General features: G+C 45.4%; 1 protein-coding gene across 1 annotated transcript; it reads right to left on the bottom strand.

Moving 5' to 3' along the window:
- Positions 1 to 7,078: 7,078 nt before the first annotated feature.
- Positions 7,079 to 19,011, bottom strand: LOC134406734 (vomeronasal type-2 receptor 26-like). The gene is made up of 6 exons (XM_063138264.1): positions 18,872 to 19,011; positions 17,236 to 17,527; positions 15,117 to 15,971; positions 11,427 to 11,654; positions 9,698 to 9,824; positions 7,079 to 7,983 (listed from the first exon to the last, which is right to left on the bottom strand). Exons 1-6 carry the CDS (start codon positions 19,009 to 19,011, stop codon positions 7,079 to 7,081), a joined length of 2,547 nt encoding a protein of 848 aa, XP_062994334.1.
- Between the last annotated feature and the right edge of the window lie 638 nt (positions 19,012 to 19,649).

The following is a 19,649-nucleotide window of genomic DNA, read 5'->3' as shown; positions in this document are numbered from 1 at the left end:
GGGAAAAACTAACAGTAGAAAGTAACAGTAGAAGTCTGCACAACATCAAGTTTTAAAAGCTTTAGGAAAAAGAAAAGTTTTTAGTTGAGCTTTAAAAGCTGTAGTCAAGAGTCCAGTCCAGGGTCAGCACAAATGGCAAGCAGCAAAGTCCAAGTAACAGTCCATAGGTCCAAAGGGCAAGAACAGGCAAGCGAAGTCACAATCCAGTCCTAGGTCAAACAGGAGTCCAGAGCAGAGAGACGTAGTCACGAGGTCCAGGAGTCAAGGCAGGGATCAGGAACAGGAATCCACGAAGCAAGGCACGGGGTCAAGAGATTCAGGAACAGAGGCTTTCGCCAGGAAGCTCAGATAATCTCTGACAAAGCTACCTCAGCTCACGGCTGCATATTTATGCTGAGTCAGGGTGCTGAGTCACGGTCTTTCAGCTGTTCCTTAGTTGCTTGGCGTTTGAGATAAAGGCGGCGTGACCGCCACCTAGTCTCTTTTTCTGCCTGCAGCTGACTAAAGACAGGTATGTCCATTTCTCCCCCTCCCATTTCTGACCCCTCCCGATTAGTAGAGGTCTCTGCTGGCACTGAGCCCTCTGAGCTGGCAGAGGTCCCAGCTGACACTGGCTCTTCCCTTTTGGACTCTGCAGGAATCTCTGCCAGTCCAGACTCCATGCTTCCTGGGCTGGGCTCCTTGGTACTGGGTCCAGCTTCCACCAACTCCTCCTCATCCCCTGATTCCATGTCTATGCAGGGCATGACACTACTCCCCCCTCCATTATCCCCTTCCCCCGAACCCGGAGGGCCCAGCTTCCTGGGATAATGGCAGTGAAAGTCGCGAACCAGGAGTGGGGCATGGACATCTGAGGCGGGTTCCCACGATCGCTCCTCAGGGCCATAGCCCACCCAGTCAATGAGATACTGGAGCCGGCCATGGTGTCACCGAGAGTCCAAAACCTGCACCACCTCGAACTCCTCTTCCCCATCCACAAGCACTGGAGTAGGAGGGGGCCCTGCCCCCGAGTCCGGCTGCACCCTGGTAACCGGGACCAGCAAGGAACAGTGGAAAACAGGGTGTATGCGCAGAGTCTGAGGAAGCTGTAACCGGAAGGCCACTGGATTGACCTCCACAATGATCAGATATGGTCCCATATCCCCTTCTGACACGGATGCCGGAGAGCAGATGCCGGGACAGCCAGACCCGGTCCCCAACCTTTAAGGGAGGCCCTTCCTGCCGCTTCCGATCTGCCCCGGACTTGTATGCCTCCTTGGCCACCTCCAACTGTTCCTGAAGCAGGGAGCGAGTGGCCTGCAATTCCTGCAGCCACTGGTCAGCTGCAGGGACCGCAAAGGAGGGAACGACCGCCGGGAACCACCGAGGATGAAACCCCCCTGTTGCAAAAAAAGGGGTCTGCTGGGTCGAGGCATGGACAGAATTGTTGTAGGCAAACTCCGCCAATGGGAGCAGCTCTGCCCAGTCATCCTGCTGGTAGTTAGTATAACAGCATAGGTACTGTTCCAACGTACCATTCGTTCGCTCGGTCTGACCGTCCATCTGGGGATGATACACCGACGACATGTGGGCAGTGATGTCTAGGAGCTGGAGGAGACTCCTCCAGAACCGTGCCATGAACTGCGCGCCACGGTCGGAGACAATGCCCTCTGGGAGGCCATGGTACCGGAAAACCTGGTTGACGAAGAGCCTCACTGTTTCCTTAGCGGTAGGCATCCCCACACATGGCACAAAATGGGCCATTTTCGAAAATAGATCGACCACCATGAAAATGGTGGTATGGCCCACAGAAAGAGGGAGGTCGGTGATAAAATCCATGGAAATAACCCGCCAGGGCCCTGAAGGGGTTGCTAAGGGGTGCAGCAGCCCCGCCAGCCACCCCCGGAGATCCTTTGCTTGATGACACACTGGGCAGCTTTGAACATAGTGGGCAACATCAGCATGGACCCAAGGCCACCAAAACTCCCGAGTAAGGAGATGCAAAGTCTTGCACAATCCAAAGTGCCCGGCAGGTTTCAAATCATGACAGAGACGGAGCACAGTGTTCCGACAAGTCCCTCCCGGTACGTAGAGACGGCCGCGATGATACAGGAGGCCATCACGCACGGAGAACAGAGTGGGAGGATCGTCCCCCGGCGTGTGCTGCAACCAAAGAGTCCTGAGCCTGAAGGTCCCGAATCTGGTTGGGCAAAGTGGTAGCCACCGGCACAGCCACAAAATGCTCTGGATGCAGAATCATTGAACGCTGCTCCTCCCCCAGCTCCACTGCATACTCGGGCTTCCGAGATAATGCGTCCGCCTGTCAGTTCTGGGAACGTGGGATGTATCTCACTGTGAAATTGAACTGGACGAAGAACAGGGACCATCGCTTCTGGCGCTGCGTCAGTTTTTGAGCAGTCTGCAAGTATTCCAGGTTGCGGTGGTCCGTTCGTACCTCAACCGGGTGCGCCGCTCCCTCCAGCAGATGCCGCCAAATCTCAAACGCCACCTTGATGGCCAGCAGCTCTTTCTCCCAGATGGTGTAATTGTGTTCTGGGGGCATGAGCTGTCTGGAGTAGAAGGCACATGGCGACAACCGGGAGGCATCCTTGGTTGGCTGGAGCAGCACCGTGCCGATAGCGACATCAGAGGCATCCATCTCGACTACGAAGGGTGTACGAGGGTCGGGATGCTGTAGGATCGGGGCGGAGGTAAACTTAGCCTTCAATTCCTCAAAGGCCTAATGGGTGATAGCAGTCCACTGGAACGAGGCCTTTCCCCGGAACAACTGAGTGATGGGCTCAGTGAGGGTTGCAAAATCGGGGATGAAATGCCGATAAAAATTTTCAAACCCCAGGAATCGCTGGACCTCCTTCCTGTTCCAAGGGGGCTGCCAGGACAACACTGCCTCCACCTTTGATTGGTCCATCACCACCCCCTCGGCAGAAATCCGGTAGCCCAAGAAGTCTACCGCTGTCAGGTCAAAAGTGCACTTCTCCAATTTAGCATAGAGGCGGTGCTCTTGGAGTCTACAAAGCACCGCCCGCACATGGACGTCATGGATGGTCTGGTTAGGGGAGTAAATCAGGAAATTGTCCAAGTAAATGATCATGAACTGATCTAAGTAGTCCCGGAAAATATTGTTAACGAAATGTTGGAATATGCCTGGGGCATTACAGAGGCCGAAGGGCATGACCATGTATTCATACTGCCCATACCTGGTCATAAAGGCGGTCTTCCATTCATCCCCAGGCTGGATGCGCACCAGGTTGTACGCTCCCCTCAGATCCAGCTTGGTAAAAACTCAGGCATGACGAAGGCGCTCCAACAGCTCTGGGATCAGGGGCAACGGGTATCTGTTGCGGATTGTAATCCTGTTCAGGGCGCGGTAGTCATTGCACAAACGCAGTTCGCTACTATTCTTCTTCTTCACGAAGAGAACAGGAGCCCCTGCAGGCAACGTAGATGGCCAGATGAAGCCCTTCCTCAAATTGGATTCCAAAAAGTCCCTTAGGGTGGCCAGTTCTGGTTCGGACAAGGAATACTGGCACACCGCCAGTATAGGGGCCCCTGGAACCAAGTCAATGGCACAATCATATGACCTGTGGGGGGGCAGTCGCTTGGCCTCCTTCTTGTCGAAGACCCCCGCAAAATCTTGGTATTTCGCAGGTAGACTGCCTGATTCCCGGGAGGGTGTCTCCTGGACTGCAGGGATTCGTTCTGGCCAACAGTGCTCCTGGCAGTATGGTGACGCAAACAGCACCTCCTGCTGAGTCCAAGAGATGCAGGGGTCATGCTGGGTCAGCCAGGGCATTCCGAGGACCAACGGGAAGTGTGGGACGGCGGCCACAAAAAACTGGGTGAGTTCCACATGGCCCTGGATCTCCATGGTCAGCACCGCCATCTGGTGGGTCATGGGGCCTGACTTGAGGAGCCATCCATCGATCGTCTCCATGGGCCATGGTTCCTCCAGTAGCTGCAGCGGGATCTGGTGTTGGGTGGCAAACCCCAGATCCATAAAGCTATTGGACGCCCCAGAGTCTATCATGGTGCCAACTGATAGCACCTGGCCCTCCTGTCCCCTAATTGTAGCTGTCACCAACAGCGGGTCTCTTCTAGGTTCCGAATGGGTGGGGTAGCATCAGACACCGGTTCTCCCAGGCTTCTGACCCCAACTAAGCCTGGGAGTGTCCATTTCCCGACAAGGGGGCCCCTCACTGCTTGAGTGGGCAGCTACGGGCAAAATGGCCCCCTTGCCCACAATAGAGGCAGAGCCCAGCTGCTCTCCTTCACTTCTTTTCAGCTGCTGAAAGGCGAGGGCAGGCTCCTCCTAGCTGCATGGGCTCCTCTGGTAGGCTAGAAGCGGGTGCCATGAACGTGGTTGCAGGAGCCTCCGGAGTAGCTGCAGGACCCATCAGAGCCCACCCGTAAGACCTGGGCATGGTCTGTTGTCGAGCTAGCCTGCGGGCTGTCAGCCTGCCATCAATCCTGGTGGCTTGTTCCATGAGCAGGGAGAGAAAGGCAGGCAGAGCAGCTCGGGCCAGTTCATCCAAAATGGGGTTGGCTAGCCCATACCTATACTGAGCCTGGAGGGCACTGTCATTTCAGGTTAAGTCCTGGGCAATGAGGCAGAACTCCGTGGTATAATCCGCCACTGAGCCCTTCCCTTGGTGCAGATGATGGATGCGCTGCTCTGCTGTCTCTGTCTTGACCGGATGTCCCCACGTTGCCAGCATTTCCTTAAGGAAATTGTCCAGCTGGTTCAGGAAGGGGCTGTTCTGGAGCAAATACGGGGTAGCCCATCTTTGTGCTGGTCCGGAAAGCAGGCTGATGATGAAAGCCACCTTGTGGGTGTCAGTAGGAAAACCTTCTGGCTGTACCTGGAAATGAAGCTGACATTGTGCCAGAAAGCTTTCCAGAAACTGCTTATTGCCAGTGAACTTTTCCGGCAGAGCAGCGAAGCATTTACTATGCCGTGGGGGAGGCGGGGGGGGCTGCTTGAGCTTGCAGCGCAGCCACTGCAGCTTGTAGCTGAGCCACTTGGTTTTCTAGCTGCTGATTTCTTTGCAGTAAATTATCCATGTTTATCTTGTCAGCGAAGTCAGAGATTATTCTGTCCGGGAAAGCAGCCAAAGGCTGACAATGATAAACGATGGAAACTGGAAGCGAAACAGTGGTTTGGTTTATTCCAAGAACACAAGCAGGTGGGGGGGAACGCAAGAGGCTTGGATGTAACTGGGAGGAAAACAAGGCAGAAGTCCAGGCTTATGGCTTACAGAGTAGTTATTGTCCAGTCTGAGGTCCAGGGCTTTGGCAAGAGACGTAGTCGAGAGTTCAGTCCAGGGTCAGCACAAATGGCAAGCAGCAAAGTCCAAGTAACATACCTAAAGACAGGTATGTCCATTTCTCCCCCTGACCCCTCCCGATTAGTAGAGGTCTCTGCTGGCACTGAGCCCTCTGAGCTGGCAGAGGTCCCAGCTGGCACTGGCTCTTCCCTTTTGGGCTCTACAGGAATCTCTGCCAGTCCAGACTCCATGTTCCCTGGGCTGGGCTCCTTGGTACTGGATCCAGCTTCCACCAACTCCTCCTCATCCCCTGATTCCATGTCTATGCAGGGCATGACATCAAGATGAGGCCTAACCAGGGCCGAATAGAGGGGAACGCACGCGATACTGGTTCCCCTCTATTCAGCCCTGGTTAGGCCTCATCTAGAGTACTGCATCCAGTTCTGGGCACCACACTTCAAGAAGGATGCAGACAAGCTGGAGCGTGTTCAGAGGAGGGCAACCAGGATGATCAGGGGTCTGGGAGCAAAAGCCCTATGAACAGAGACTGAAACAACTGGAGAAGAGAAAATTGAGGGGAGACATGACAGCACTCTTCAAATACTTAAAAGGTTGTCACACAGAGGAGGGTTAGGATCTCTTCTTGATCCTTCCAGAGTGCAGGACACGGAATAATGGACTCAAGTTACAGGAAGCCAGATTCCAGCTGGACATCAGGAAAAACTCCTTGACTGTTAGAGCAGTACGACAATGGAACCAGTTACCTAGGGAGGTTGTGGGCTCTCCCACACTGGGGGTATTCAAGAGGCAGCTGCACAACCATCTGTCAGGGATGCTTTAGGGTAGATTCCTGCATTGAGCAGGGGGTTGGACTCGATGGCCTTATAGGCCCCTTCCAACTCTGCTATTCTATGATTCTATGATTCTACTTAAATCTGACTGTTCGAGTAGTATGATAATGGAACCAGTTACCTCGATGGCCTTGTAGGCCCCTTCCAAATGTACTATTCTATGATTCTATGATTCTATAATCTACACCAACCAGGATATTCCACTATGAAAGTGGTATATAAAAGGCAGGAGCCACACTACTGCTTTATAGAGGTAATGAAGTGCACTGACAACTGTTGGGGCTCATTGACACATACCATATACTGCTTTCATACGGCTTTCATAGTGGAATGTCCTGCTTGGTGTAGATGAGCCCAAAGCCAACTGAATGGAGGAAAATAAAGATGAAACCTTAAGGGGTGCAAAATGGACCCTACACTTTTGTAGAAACACCTTCACAAACAGACAGAAGTTTGTGTGTGTGTGTTTCGGTAGTAGAGTCATTTGCTTATTACAAATCAAAATAAAGAAAATTGCTACCATAGATGGCAGTCCTAAATGTCATCAGCTGCTCTCTGATGATGTATAAGATGATGCAGAAGTGTTGCAAATCTTGCAGTTCTTGATCAAATTCATCAATTACTCCATTGAAATTAAACATTAGAATTAAGCTGTGTCAAGGTTTTAATACAAGGCAGACATATAAGCATTGTGTACATCCGGACCACAGAGAGTTCCTTCTTAGCAGTTTTTCACAATCATATTTCTAAATTCTTCTGAACTGTAAATGTTTATGTGTTGCTGTTTTTTATTGTAAAAATGCTGAAAAGACAATATTTTGAAAATATTGCTTGGAAAGTGAATGAAATCACTGAACATCCATGCCTATATGATTTTGAAAAAATATTCATGAAACAACGTGCCAGTTCATATATTAGAATTAATTGAATGGGTTATACAAGGAAGCTTTTAAGAAGAATAGTTCATTGTCTTCTCCTATGTATTAAATAGTCCCTATTGTTCATTTCAGGTCTCAGGAAAATAATGTAGCATTTTGGGGAAAAGATGCAAAACAGCAATCCAGCACCAGAGGATAAAATAGAGAATATTTCCACAGCTATCATATATTTCCCTTTGCTGCTCAGGTATGTTGGAACAAAAGACAACCAAACACTGCAAAATACCAACATACTGAAAGTGATGAATTTGGCTTCATTAAAAATGTCTGGCAACCTCCGGGCAAAGAAAGCCACAGTGAAGCTGGCAATGGCCAACAAGCCCATGTAGCTCAGGACACAGTAAAACATAATGGATGGGGACTCATTACACTGCAGTACAATTTCTTCACTCATGGAATGCATGTCCATATCTGGAAATGGGGGGAAGCTTGCAAGCCATACAAGACAAATTACAGCTTGAAGAGAAGAACAAGAAAGTACAACAGAGTAAGCCAGACTTTTCCCCACCCACTTCTTGCTTCTGGATCCTGGCTGTGTGGCCATGAAAGCCAGAACCACAGTGATGGTTTTTGCCAACACAGAAGAAACAGCCATGGTGAAGACGATGCCAAAGGCACTTTGGCGGAGAAGGCACGTCACCTTCTCAGGCTGGCCAATGAAAAGAAATGCACAAAGGAAGCAGAACAGGAGGGAGCTGAGAAGAGTGTAGGTCAGATCTCGGTTGTTGGCTTTGACGATGGGAGTGTTATGGTGTTTCATAAATGTTCTTATCACCAGAGCTGTGATCAAAGAAAATGAAAGAGCACAAATTCCTAAACTGATACCCAAAGGTTCTTCATAAGATAAGAAGCTTATAACCTTGGGGAGGCATACATTTTGACCCTTGTTTGCATAATGATCATCTGGACATTTAAAACATTCAGGCATATCTGAAAAAGAAAGATACGTTGTCAGTGCACAAAAGTGTCATAAGCTATGTGTTTTCCAAAACTTCATTTAGAAGGAATGTGGAATATAATAATTCATGAATCTGTGCAAGGTGGTATAATTGTTCCTGTTATTCACAGATTACATTCTGTGTTGGTTTTATGAAATGTGGCATCGGGACAGTGCAATAGCAAGTTATACTATAGTGTATGAATAGTTATGAGGGAACTGATTGCAAAGACATGATATTTGTAAGTAATTTTTTCATTAAATGACAACATATAATTTTTAGCCTGTTTAGGATGTGTTTTTATTGTACAAATCAAAATAAAGACCTGTATTTGTTCCAAAAATTCTACCAATGGCATAGAATTAAAAAGCACCAAGTATGCTATACCAACTAAAATAACTGTGGGGAATTAAATGCAAGACCATGACATTTGTAAGTAACACTGTAGCCTTAGCTAGACCTACCTGTTGTCCCACAATGGAGGAGGAAAGATCTCGCATTGTGTTTAACACGAGATCCCTCCTCTGTCTACACGTGACGCATGATGACCTCAGAAGGAGAGGTGTCACAGCACCATTTTTTAGGGATGTGCTCCACTTCTAATCGGACCGGCGAATTAGAAGCGGAGCGGGGTGCTTCGCCTCCCCTTAAAGTGGAGGCGAAGAGGATTGGGGGGCCGGCGGAGCATTGCTAAGAAGATCGAGGTGAAGGCGGATCCTTCGCCTTGATCTGGAGCTCCGCAAGAAAGGTAAGTGGGGTTTACCGGGCCCTGCCGCTGTCGCTGTCGCCCATGCGGCGACAGCGGCAGGGCCCAGTAAACCCCCCTCCCTCCTCTCCCTTACCTGCGTCCGTCCACGGTCCCTTGGCTTCTTCAATTGAGCCCACGTCTCAACCAGGAAGTCTAGGCCTCCCCTCCCCCTTGGTCCCTTATCGGGCTCTGCCGCCGTCGCCGCATGGGTGGCGGTGGGGCCCGGTAAACCCTCCTCCCTCCTCTCCCTTACCTGCATCCATCCACGGTCCCTCGGCTTCTTCAATTGAGCCCGCGGCTCAATCAGGAAGTCTAGGCCGCACTTGCCAGAAATGAAGGCTGGGGCCAGAAATGAAAGAGGCTGAAAGCCACATGGGGCGAGCCTTTAATATCCTTGGCTCCACTCCCACATGAGGCCGTACGCATGCCATTCACATGTATGTGCTTCTGTTCTGGCGTTCCCCCCGCAAAAGCCATCCCCCACCCAAGCCGTGCTGGCTGGCTGGCTGGAGATTGGGCTTATATGGATATTTGGTCTGGTTTTGTTGGAGTTTATGTTTAATTCCTAGAAAACCTTATTTTCATATATCGATATTCAAATTTAGGAAGCTACTTTCCCCCCTCTTTTTTGTTTTGTTTTGTTGAAAATTTCAGAATAAATTAATAATTAAAACACAATCAAACTCAAGCCGGGAGACAGAACTTAACTCTACCTTGGATGTCTTCACAAATTAAAACCAGGAACAAATTTCCACTCTCTCTCTATCTCTCTCTCTCTCTCTCTCTCTCTCACACACACACACACATACACACACGTCACATTTCAAATATTGAAATAAGTTACCATTGGAAAACATAGAGAACAATGCCAGAAAGAGATTACTGAATACAAAACAACTTGTTTATTCCTCTGGAGTATAGTCAATCTTTGTGAGATTTCTGAACATTATACTCTCACCTTTTTGGTCAGATATCCACCCTTTTGGGCATGGGATGCAAGCATAACAACAGAAGGGCTCCCCCTCCTTCCTGTTCTTCCTATAACCAGGTTGGCAGTTGTCATTACACAGAGAAAGCGGCTGTGCCTGTCCACACATGGAAGAGGAGAATATTATTTTTTTGGAAAAGTGGTCTTCGGATCATTAAAATTCAGGAGAGAAGCTAGTATGCTATGAAATGTTGGTACTAGTGGTGTACTGGAGCAGGTTGTGGAAGAGCAGAGAGCTGGTATTTTTTCACCGCAGGAGCAATAACATCCAGTGCCAGTCAGTGTTGCATTCATGCAGGCATATTTGGGAACTTGCACATTACCTCTTTACTAGGTAGGCTAGGTTCAGACAGGGAGTGGCCCGAGAGTCATCCATTGAACTTAATGGTACATCACAGATGTGACTCCAAGACTCTACCGTGATAAGCCACACATTTTTATTGCTCGTAACAATGACATCTGATGAGCTAATAACATGAAAAATGCCATCCACGATCTACTTAATGAAGTGTATAATTGTACAAAATTGTAAACCCATCTAAGAGAGATCACCACAATTGTCAGCAAAGTTATGTCAAGCATGTTCTGTTTCACTTCAGAGCTAGAATGTTCCACACGCTCCATTGACTTTAGAGGTATTCTATTATACATCATCTCTATGTGCCATGCCTATAGTTATAGAATGTGACCTCATCAGATTGGACTACACATTACTTCACATACTGATTCTAGGGAAGTTGGATAAACCTGCAAGAGATTCAAATGCATTTGGATTTCTATGAATCTGACCAATAGATGCCATCGTGATCCAGATCACGTTAATGCATTAGCAGTGATCTTCTTCCTCATTTCTGGAATAGGCTTTTGTTGAATAGGACTTACTGTCTAGTAAGTAAATCTGGGAGCATGGCAGTGGTGGCAAACTGCAGGCAATTTTACTAAAAAGACATGCAGAGGGAGAATTGACTTCCAGCAGCAAATCAATGCTGTGTCAGGGTTTAGGGGTCTGCTATCTGCATCTTCCCTAGTTCAAGTTCATACTGGCTGTTTTCATTTTGGAGGTGTAAACCCCACAGTAATCTACGAGTTACAGCCGACTCCTTGTTGTGGTTTTGTGTGTGTGTGTTTGTGTTTTTGAAGAAGGTACCGCGCAAACAGGACAAACAAACTGGGGGCCTGTTAAAAACCTACAACACTGATAAAAACAAAGAAAAGAAAACAAAGAAAAAACACAATTAAGTTTACGATGCTGATAAGAAAAAGAACAACAATAAACATAACCTTGTTACTATACTGATGTCATCACCAGCACTGTGTTGAACTATAAACTGTGACTGTGGTTTCGATTTATCTGTATTATGCATTAGAAATTACTCATTATAAAAATGTAGAGATGATTGTACTAGGATTAATTTGCATGTACAGTATTGTTAGGCAAATAACAGTTTGCCATTGATGACTGTGTTATTTCGCCATGCAAGTGATGCATCGGTTATAACCATTATATTTGTAAATAAAGAAGTGTTATAATCACTGTTCATCTTTGAATGCATATCTGGTAGTTGTGTGCCTTGTGCACTCTGTATATATTAGATTACTCAACTACTGCCTTCCTTTTGGTTTGAAAGGTTAAATTGATATACACCATAAAGGTATACAAAACTGGGTACTTCCCAAGTTGCCAACATTCAAATCCTACCTGGTTAAACCAGTTATGCCATACAATGACATCCTCATTAATGGTGAATGCTTCATCTGGGGGAGCCTGGGGATCCATCCCTCCAACTTTTGCTCTAATGAAAGATTGGTTTGCATAAGTTATCCAGTTTATGATGTCAAATCTTGGAACTATCTCCTCATTCTGGTCAAAGTAAACCTTTTCCCCAGCACTGTTGTTGAATGACACAGATTTAAGGAAATGGTGAAGCTATAGGAAAACAGAAGTGTAGTTTTTTTAAAAAAAATATGCACATAGGCAAGGACATGATATAGAGGATCATCAGATGGGGGACAACAGCAGAGTTTGGGATAACTAGGGCCTCTTTATTTAATTGGGTACTTCACTCAAACCTGGATCTGCGGGCCTTGCTAGACGAGGCCTTAGTGTGCTTTGAGGCCCGGTTTCCCTGATGTGCGTCCAGATGACGTACAGGGGAATCCGGGGTCAGGCCGTGCTGAAGCCTCCCCTAACGCACCATAAGCGAAGTCACTTATGGCGTGCCTTTTCCGCAGCCCCGGCCTCAGGCCGGGGCTGCAGAACGTCTAGCAAGGTCCGTGGCTTTTTGCGGCTACTCGCTTACTTGCGAGTAGCCGGGAAAAGCCACGGACTGGGCACAGCGCTCAGTGCTGTGCCCATTGGGCTGGGGGGATCCCGGGGGGAGATAGGGGGGAAGGCTGGACCAGCAGGAGAGGGGGGAAAGCTGGACATCGGGGATGGGATGGGGCCGAGGGACAGACAACTCGGGATGGGGCCAAGGGACGGACAACCGGGGATGGGATGGGGGCGAGGGACAGACAACTGGGGATGGGGCCAAGGGATGGACAACTGGGGTTGGGATGGGGGCAAGGGACAGACAACCGGAGATGGGGGTGAGGGATGGACAACCGGGGATGGGATGGGGGCGAGGGACAGACAACCAGGGATGGGGCTGAGGGACGGACAACCGGGGATGGGATGGGGCCGAGGGACAGATAATTTTAGGGGGAAAAACCACTTACCTTCTCTGGAGTCTTCAGGGCGCACGTGTCCCCTTTAACAAACAAAAAACAAAAAAATGGCAGACGCTGCAGGGCTTCCGTAGTCCCTGCGCGTCGGCCATCTAGGAGGCGGGGCGGTGCATGCTAAAGTTAGCGCGCCATCGCCCCGCCTCCCTGCCGGCTTATCCAGCTGGGTCTCGCAAGGCCCTGCATGTGAGAGTGCAGAAATTAATTAATCCTTTCTCCAGGTAACTAGTGAGCCACTTGGCCAAGCCAGGAGTTGGGTAAATCCAGCTTCTTTCTTGAGGTACACTTGTGTGCTTGGGGTAACTCCCCCCCCCATGTCACCCCCACTCGGAGCTGCACAACTTCGAGTAGGTGAGACAGAGAAGTCTCCAAAGTCAAGACATATATCCTGAGTTGTGAGCCACACAGCCCATTGAGGATCAGGCCTCAGAACTTGCCAATCACCATAAGATGCCAATGAGTGGTCACCAACCTCTTCTGATGTCCTAAGATTTCCGCACAACCTTGCCCATTCCAAACAACCTATATACCCACCCCTGACTAAATTATATACAAGTATGGAGTAAGCAAAAAACCTGTACACAACAGCTGATCTATGTCAGGTAAAATTCCTACTCAGCACCCCATCCAAAGGGAGCAACTGGCTAATCCCATGCTAATTATTAGGGGTGTGCACTCTGCCCTGGAATTATCTGGTAACCGCAAAAATCCATGGAGCATTCGATCTTCCAGAGCAGAGACTGGCCATTTCCAAACCCATCAAATACTCGCAGAACAGAAAAGTGCCCAATCGGAGCTTCTAAAGTATCTGGAATTAACTTGGTGTGTGTGTGTGTGTGTGTGTGTGTGTGTGTCCGTATTTGGAAGACGCTGAGTGGGGTGAGGGGTAGCTTTCATATTGGCTTCTGTGGCTAACCAATGGGAATAGCTACAGTGGTGTTCTCCTCCAATTGCAGTGTTCAGAGAAGTGGGAAATACTAAGTGGTGGCTGCTGAGAGGGAGAGTGTTTCTGCTCAGACTCATAGAAGTCAATCAACCACATTTCCACAGAGTGAGAAAGCTTGGCAGGCTCTTTCAGTGGCTGGGTGTAGGGGGGAGGTGTCCATCCAATAGATCTGGAGGGCACCAGGTTGGAGAAAGCTGGAGTGGGGATTTTTTTAAAAAATATATATCCTAAAAGATCAAGGCATAAATTGATCTACTTAAAACTTGGTGGAGCTAAAGCCCTCCTTAAGAGCTATCACAGTGTCAAGATTTATCTCTTTATCTTTAAAAATGAGGGAGCTCTAAGCATCTCTGTTAATACCAGTTACCCAAATACTGAACTGTTCTTTGAGGGTAATTCAGGGAGGCGGAGTGAGGGGAGGGGCTCCAAAATTGAGGCCGAGAATCACCTCTATGGAGCTCCAGATCAGATTTTGAGTCAAAGAAGACCCACTTTGCACACCCCTACTAGTTATAGGGCAGGAGGGTGGGGCCAGAAAATGAAAGAGGCCAGGGAGAGTGGGGAGCATGCCTTTATAGGCTTGCCCCACCGACACTTGATGCGGCCATGTGCCCAAGGCACATGAAGCATTCTTTCCTCCTCCTCCCCACCCACAAATGCCCCCTCACACTCAAGGAATACTGACAGGGCAGGAATAGGGCATGTTTTATTGATCCAGCCACAAGATGGTGGTGTTCCGCCTTGTTCTTAAGCTTTTTCTTATGACGGATTTCCTCTTTACAAGCTAAAATGGAAAGGGGATCCGTTTGTTACCCCTTTTTTTTCTGTTATCAATTATTACCCAGAAAACATGAGACAGGCGCAGCAGGATTGCTGCGTCATGAAACTGACCAGGAAACTTTTGTGAGTGGCCAGTCATGAACCTAAACAGTTCATTTAGAAAAACTCTTAATCTTATCAATAAACTCTCTTTTGCACCTACTTGCAGATTATTATTGCTTTGCTTATTTCTATGAAGATTGGAACTCTATTATTATTATTATTATTATTATTATTATTAATAATAATAATAATAATAATAATAATAATAATAATAATCCACAGCAGTGACCCTCTTCCTGAGCTCACCCTTACATTACTTGCAAAGGCAGAGACAAGCACAACCAATGTGGAATTAATCACATCTCCACCATGGGATACATTTGCTACCAACATAGGGGCTCATCTACATCAAGCAGGATATTGCACTATGACAGCAGTATGAAAGCAGTATATAAAAGGCAGAAGCCACATGTTGCTTTATAGTGGTATTGAAGTGCACTGACAACTGTGGGGCCAATGACACATCTACACCAAGAAGGATATAACACTACGAAAGTGGTATGAAAGTGGTATATAGTATGTGCCATGGGCCCCAACAGTTGTCAGTGCACTTCAATACAGTTATAAAGCAGTAATGTGGTTCCTGATATACTGCTTTCATTCTGATTCCATAGTGCAATATCCTGCTTGGTGTAGATGACCCTTAGCCTGCAGTCAAATGCCTGAACCCAGAACTCCTTGATGAAATCATCTCCTTTAGCACTGGATGGGTTTCTGCTATGAAGAAATTCCTGGAATTCCTGCAGTGGTACAGGAAATATAATATTGCATTAGTGTTCACGATATCTCAGATAATATAGGAAACTGCCCCCCAGATTAAAATGTTGAGTTGATTACCTGCCAGGCCTGATAGTTATAAAGCTTCCTTTTCTCTCCTTTAATTATTGACTTCCTTTTCAATGTGGATGAATCCATGGCATGCAAGGCATAAGTCACAGCATAGACAGCATTGTAAATGCTGTAGCTGTGGCCTGTTACACTCATTGGGAAGACATGCTCAGGAAGAGTCTCCAGCTTCTCCTCTCCACTGCAGATATTTTCACTCATACTGTCTATAACAGAATCCTGGAATGTACAGTCAAATGCCTGAACCCAGAACTCCTTGATGAAACCATCTCCTTTAGCACTGGATGGGTTTCTGCTATGAAGAAATTCCTGGAATCCTTGAAGTTCATTGGAGTGGAGTACAAATGATAAAGCACCATGAAAGTTGTCTATTTCCCAACTTCTTCTGGTGACAAATTTTAATTCCATACCTACTGTCAAAATCCAGACCTTGCCTTTTATATTTTCCATTAGATCTTTAATAGATGTACTTAGCAAATATCTCAAAATTACCATTGATCGTGTATCTCCATTGAAGACTATCACATTGGCTTTGCAGTTCATGATCTTGTTGTAAAATTCCAAAGCACAGGTCAAAAAATTACCCTTTTCAGCATCATAACATAAACTGGTGAATGATTCTAAAACAGCAAAACAAATTTCTCTCTTGGAAAACTCAGGAAGCATTGTGTGCATGAACCATTGCAAATGTTCCCCATTTGCAGCTATGAATCCAGCCCATCTCCAGTTGAAATGATGAAGTAACTGGATTATCCCCCTGTACTGATGCAATCCATTTGGAACCATCTGGTAGAAGGAGTGGAGTTTGGGGTCCTCCATTTTCACTGTTGCAGAACCATACATGAGCTAAAGAATGAGTGTAGGTAGAAAGAGAAATATTCAATATGGCATAGCTGTTGTCTGTGTATGCAACCAAGAATGTCGTCTTCTTCTTCTTCTTCTTCTTCTTCTTCTTCTTCTTCTTCTTCTTCTTCTTCTTCTTCTATGATTCAATATAAAATGGCTGTATTTTGCTTTATTTTATGGTTTCGGCTTTTGCGCGGTCATGGAAATGTAATAAATAAACAAAATTGTATTTATCACCTCATGTACTAAACGTATTCAGTGTCCCCATATAGTTGTTGTAAACTTTCTTTGGGCCCTACTATGCTGAGGAAACCCTTCGATACCAAATCAAACACAGTATTTTCTTCACTTAGAAAGAATGATGATGATGATGATGATGATGATGATGATGATGATGATGATGAAATAATGGTTCGTAAGTGAATAAAGAGATCCTTTCCCATTCTACCTTAGCATAATATCCAGGGAAGGATGACATGGAATGGTACTGTGCTATTCAGGAGACCACATGGTTCCTTCCTAATGATGTAAAAGCAGTATAGGATCCAGCAGTGAAGAAAATCTTCACACCATATTCCAGTAATGTATGAGATGGTAAAGAAAATAATAATTAAAGATACCCTTAATTACTGTATAAGTATTCAGTCAATTCTATTTGGATTCTTATTTAGATATATGGACTGCTTAAATTAATGTTAAATTTGTGTTTCTTTCATTCTTCTGCTGTTCTTTTATAGTAATGACATTCTGAAAGGTCATTTTGAATGGATGCACTTTGTTCTATGTTTCTTTTGTTCTTGTTATTTCTTGTTTATTTTTCCCTGTTCTCTTTTTTGTTTCCACTATGATGGCAATATTTTAAAAAAAATCAAGGAAATTTACACATGTCTAAAAATCTGAATTATGTTTACGCATGCACACACACAGTAGCTTGAGGCACTGTAGAGATAATGGACTGTATAACTAGACCCATTAAAAGCAATGGTATTTAAGTTATTATTAGCTTAGGTATCCTTAATTTCAATGGGTCTACTCTGTGTTCACAGATAGATGATCACCAAGATAAAGTTACAGAATAGTCATATTTTAATCCACATAAGGGTGGGGGGGAAGAAACCCATTTTCTTTGGTATAATGTTGATATTCTTACAAAATATAATTTCTTCTTGTACTAATTAAACAAACTCATCTCTGTCTACATACCACAAAGTCCCATCGGGAATGAAAAGGTATATACATTTTTAGTCATAAAATCACACCTTACCTGTGGAATCTTGTAGATGCCCAAAAGATTTGGTATTTGTTGGGAGAGGTCAGCATTCAATTCCTCAATAATTGCCAGTAGATTGTCCTGGATCTCACATTTGTAGTTGGGTACAAGGTTGTTGTTTGGGGAAATAAATCGCATTGCTGCATAGTATGTCCACCTTGCAATCAAATAGCCATCATAAATTTTGAACCCCAGTGTAATATTGGGTAGTATTTGGGGATTTTCATTAATCTCCTTTACAGCAAATGCCAATGCTAGGATGTGCTGGTAGTTCTCCATCACCACGCTACAAAGAGACAGGCATTTTTGTCAAAACATGAGAATTACTTCTTAAAATTGTTTCCACTGCATTATGGATTGTTATAATAATGATTGATTATGCAATCTTTAATCTAAATTGGGTTACACAAGAACAAGATAAAGAAACTAGGAGCTTTTCCAAATGAAGCTTTTATCCTGTGATTGGGATTGGTTACTCACAGATGTTTGAGGTGTTTTACATGATGTCATCAACCTCCAGCACCTCTCCTATGTTTTCTGAGCATTTGAAACAGAAATAATGAGCTAATAATCATAATCTGCTATGACTTTAATGTGAAAAGAGGATGTCACTAATATATACATCCACTAGATAGTGCTTTTAATGAAATATATAGATCTTGCCGATAAATTGGAGGGAAAATGGGGTGGGGGAGCTAGTAAAGGATCTTATTTCTCATAGAATCTGGAAGCAGAAACCCCAGTAAAATCATGGGACAAAAGGCCTCAGTGTGGAGAAGCACTACATCAATGTACAAAATTATATCAGCATGAGAAACATAATCTGCTATTTCAATACTATGTGCATTTGGAATTCCTGGTAACTCACAGGTCTGAGGCATATGCAGTTTATGCAAAGGGCTTATGGCAGGGCTGATTTGGCTTGACAGAAGCCAAGTTATTTTATAAGGGCTTTTTGAGGGGGCAGGATAGCTTGGTTTATGATTTCAATCTACAAACTTAACCTCAGTAAGGAGCACTCCTGCTTAACTACTTGAAGTAAATAGCATTCCATCACTACTTAATATAAAGGGAGACATCTTATGGAAGAAAAAAAAGTGATGTAGGGAAGAGCAAGAAATTGGAATGGAAAGGGAATATAAACTAAGAATAATATGCAAATGTAATAAAAAGAAATTGGAAAAATGTCAAAGCCTTAATAAATTTTAAGTGATTTTATGCACATACACACACGTGTACACACACACACAAGTTTGTTGTGTTGTTTTATTAATCTTTCCTGAAACAAAAAATAATAAACTACTCTTTGGAGGCTGAAATTCTTATTACTCATTGTCCTATTTAGATCTAAAGCCTAAGATTTCTGTGCAGCTTCTACCTTCTACCTCCAGTTCAATTCTGTTCAGACTCTTATTTCTTTGTTGAGCTGTGAAATTCACCATTGTCTTTATTCCTTTTAAGATACACTTTAAGGGAAAGTCTCTATTCTATATAAGATAAACTTTCAGGGAAGACAACAGGAACTATGGTAGATGCACTTTCAGCTCATATTTTCCCATATTATTCGTCTACTACAGGATATGATTTGGACAGAAATACATTTTAAGGAGGTGGAAAATCGCATACAAACATTTTTTTCAATGGTGGCCCAGAAGGGTGTTTGCTGAAATTGTTTGGTCTGACATAGAAGGAGGCCTGAAAAATAACGCCTCCAAAGATGAAATCTCCTGTCTGGTAATACTTGGGAAGAACAGGCTGCAAATCCCACATCTCACATTTAAAAACCTGAGCCTGGCATGCAAGGTGAGGCAGCAGCAGCAGGAGCATTAATATCACCATCTGAAGTGCAAATTTGTCTTCTGAGCACAGACAACCAAATTTGTATCTATTGCAAATCCACATAATTATAACAGTTTAAAATCTCCGTGATTACAGCAGCTTGACTTGAATGATCATTCTGGTTGCTGATAGACTTCCAGGCAGAAATGTAAAACATAAAGTAAACCAAAATTCCTCTGATGGACTCAAATCATGCCAGTTTCTTGCCCCTAGCCTACTAGATCTACACTGCTGCTTTATAGCAGTATTGAAGTGTGCTGATAACTGTTGGGGCACAATCCACATTCCATATACTGCTTTCATCATGTTATATCCTGCTTCTTATTCCATTTGTAATGATTTGACACAAGGTGCAGATCTGGCCCTGATTGTGGAGAGTATGGGGGTAGCATTCTTCACAGACCTTATTGGTTCTGTTATTCACTACTGGAATTCTAGAGTATATTCTGCAAGCAGCAGAAATAATTACAGTCCTCTTACTAATTACAGAGGACTCAAGTCAAAGTTGTGTATTCTCTGCAGCATTGCTGATGGTGTTTGTGGTGTCTGAACAGAAGCATTGCCTCCAT

The sequence above is a fragment of the Elgaria multicarinata genome, chromosome 11 (genome assembly GCF_023053635.1).
Source record: "Elgaria multicarinata webbii isolate HBS135686 ecotype San Diego chromosome 11, rElgMul1.1.pri, whole genome shotgun sequence".
NCBI classification, from domain to species: Eukaryota; Metazoa; Chordata; class Lepidosauria; order Squamata; family Anguidae; genus Elgaria; species Elgaria multicarinata.
Note: the sequence above shows the minus strand (reverse complement) of the source record. Positions and strands in the feature narration are given on the sequence as shown.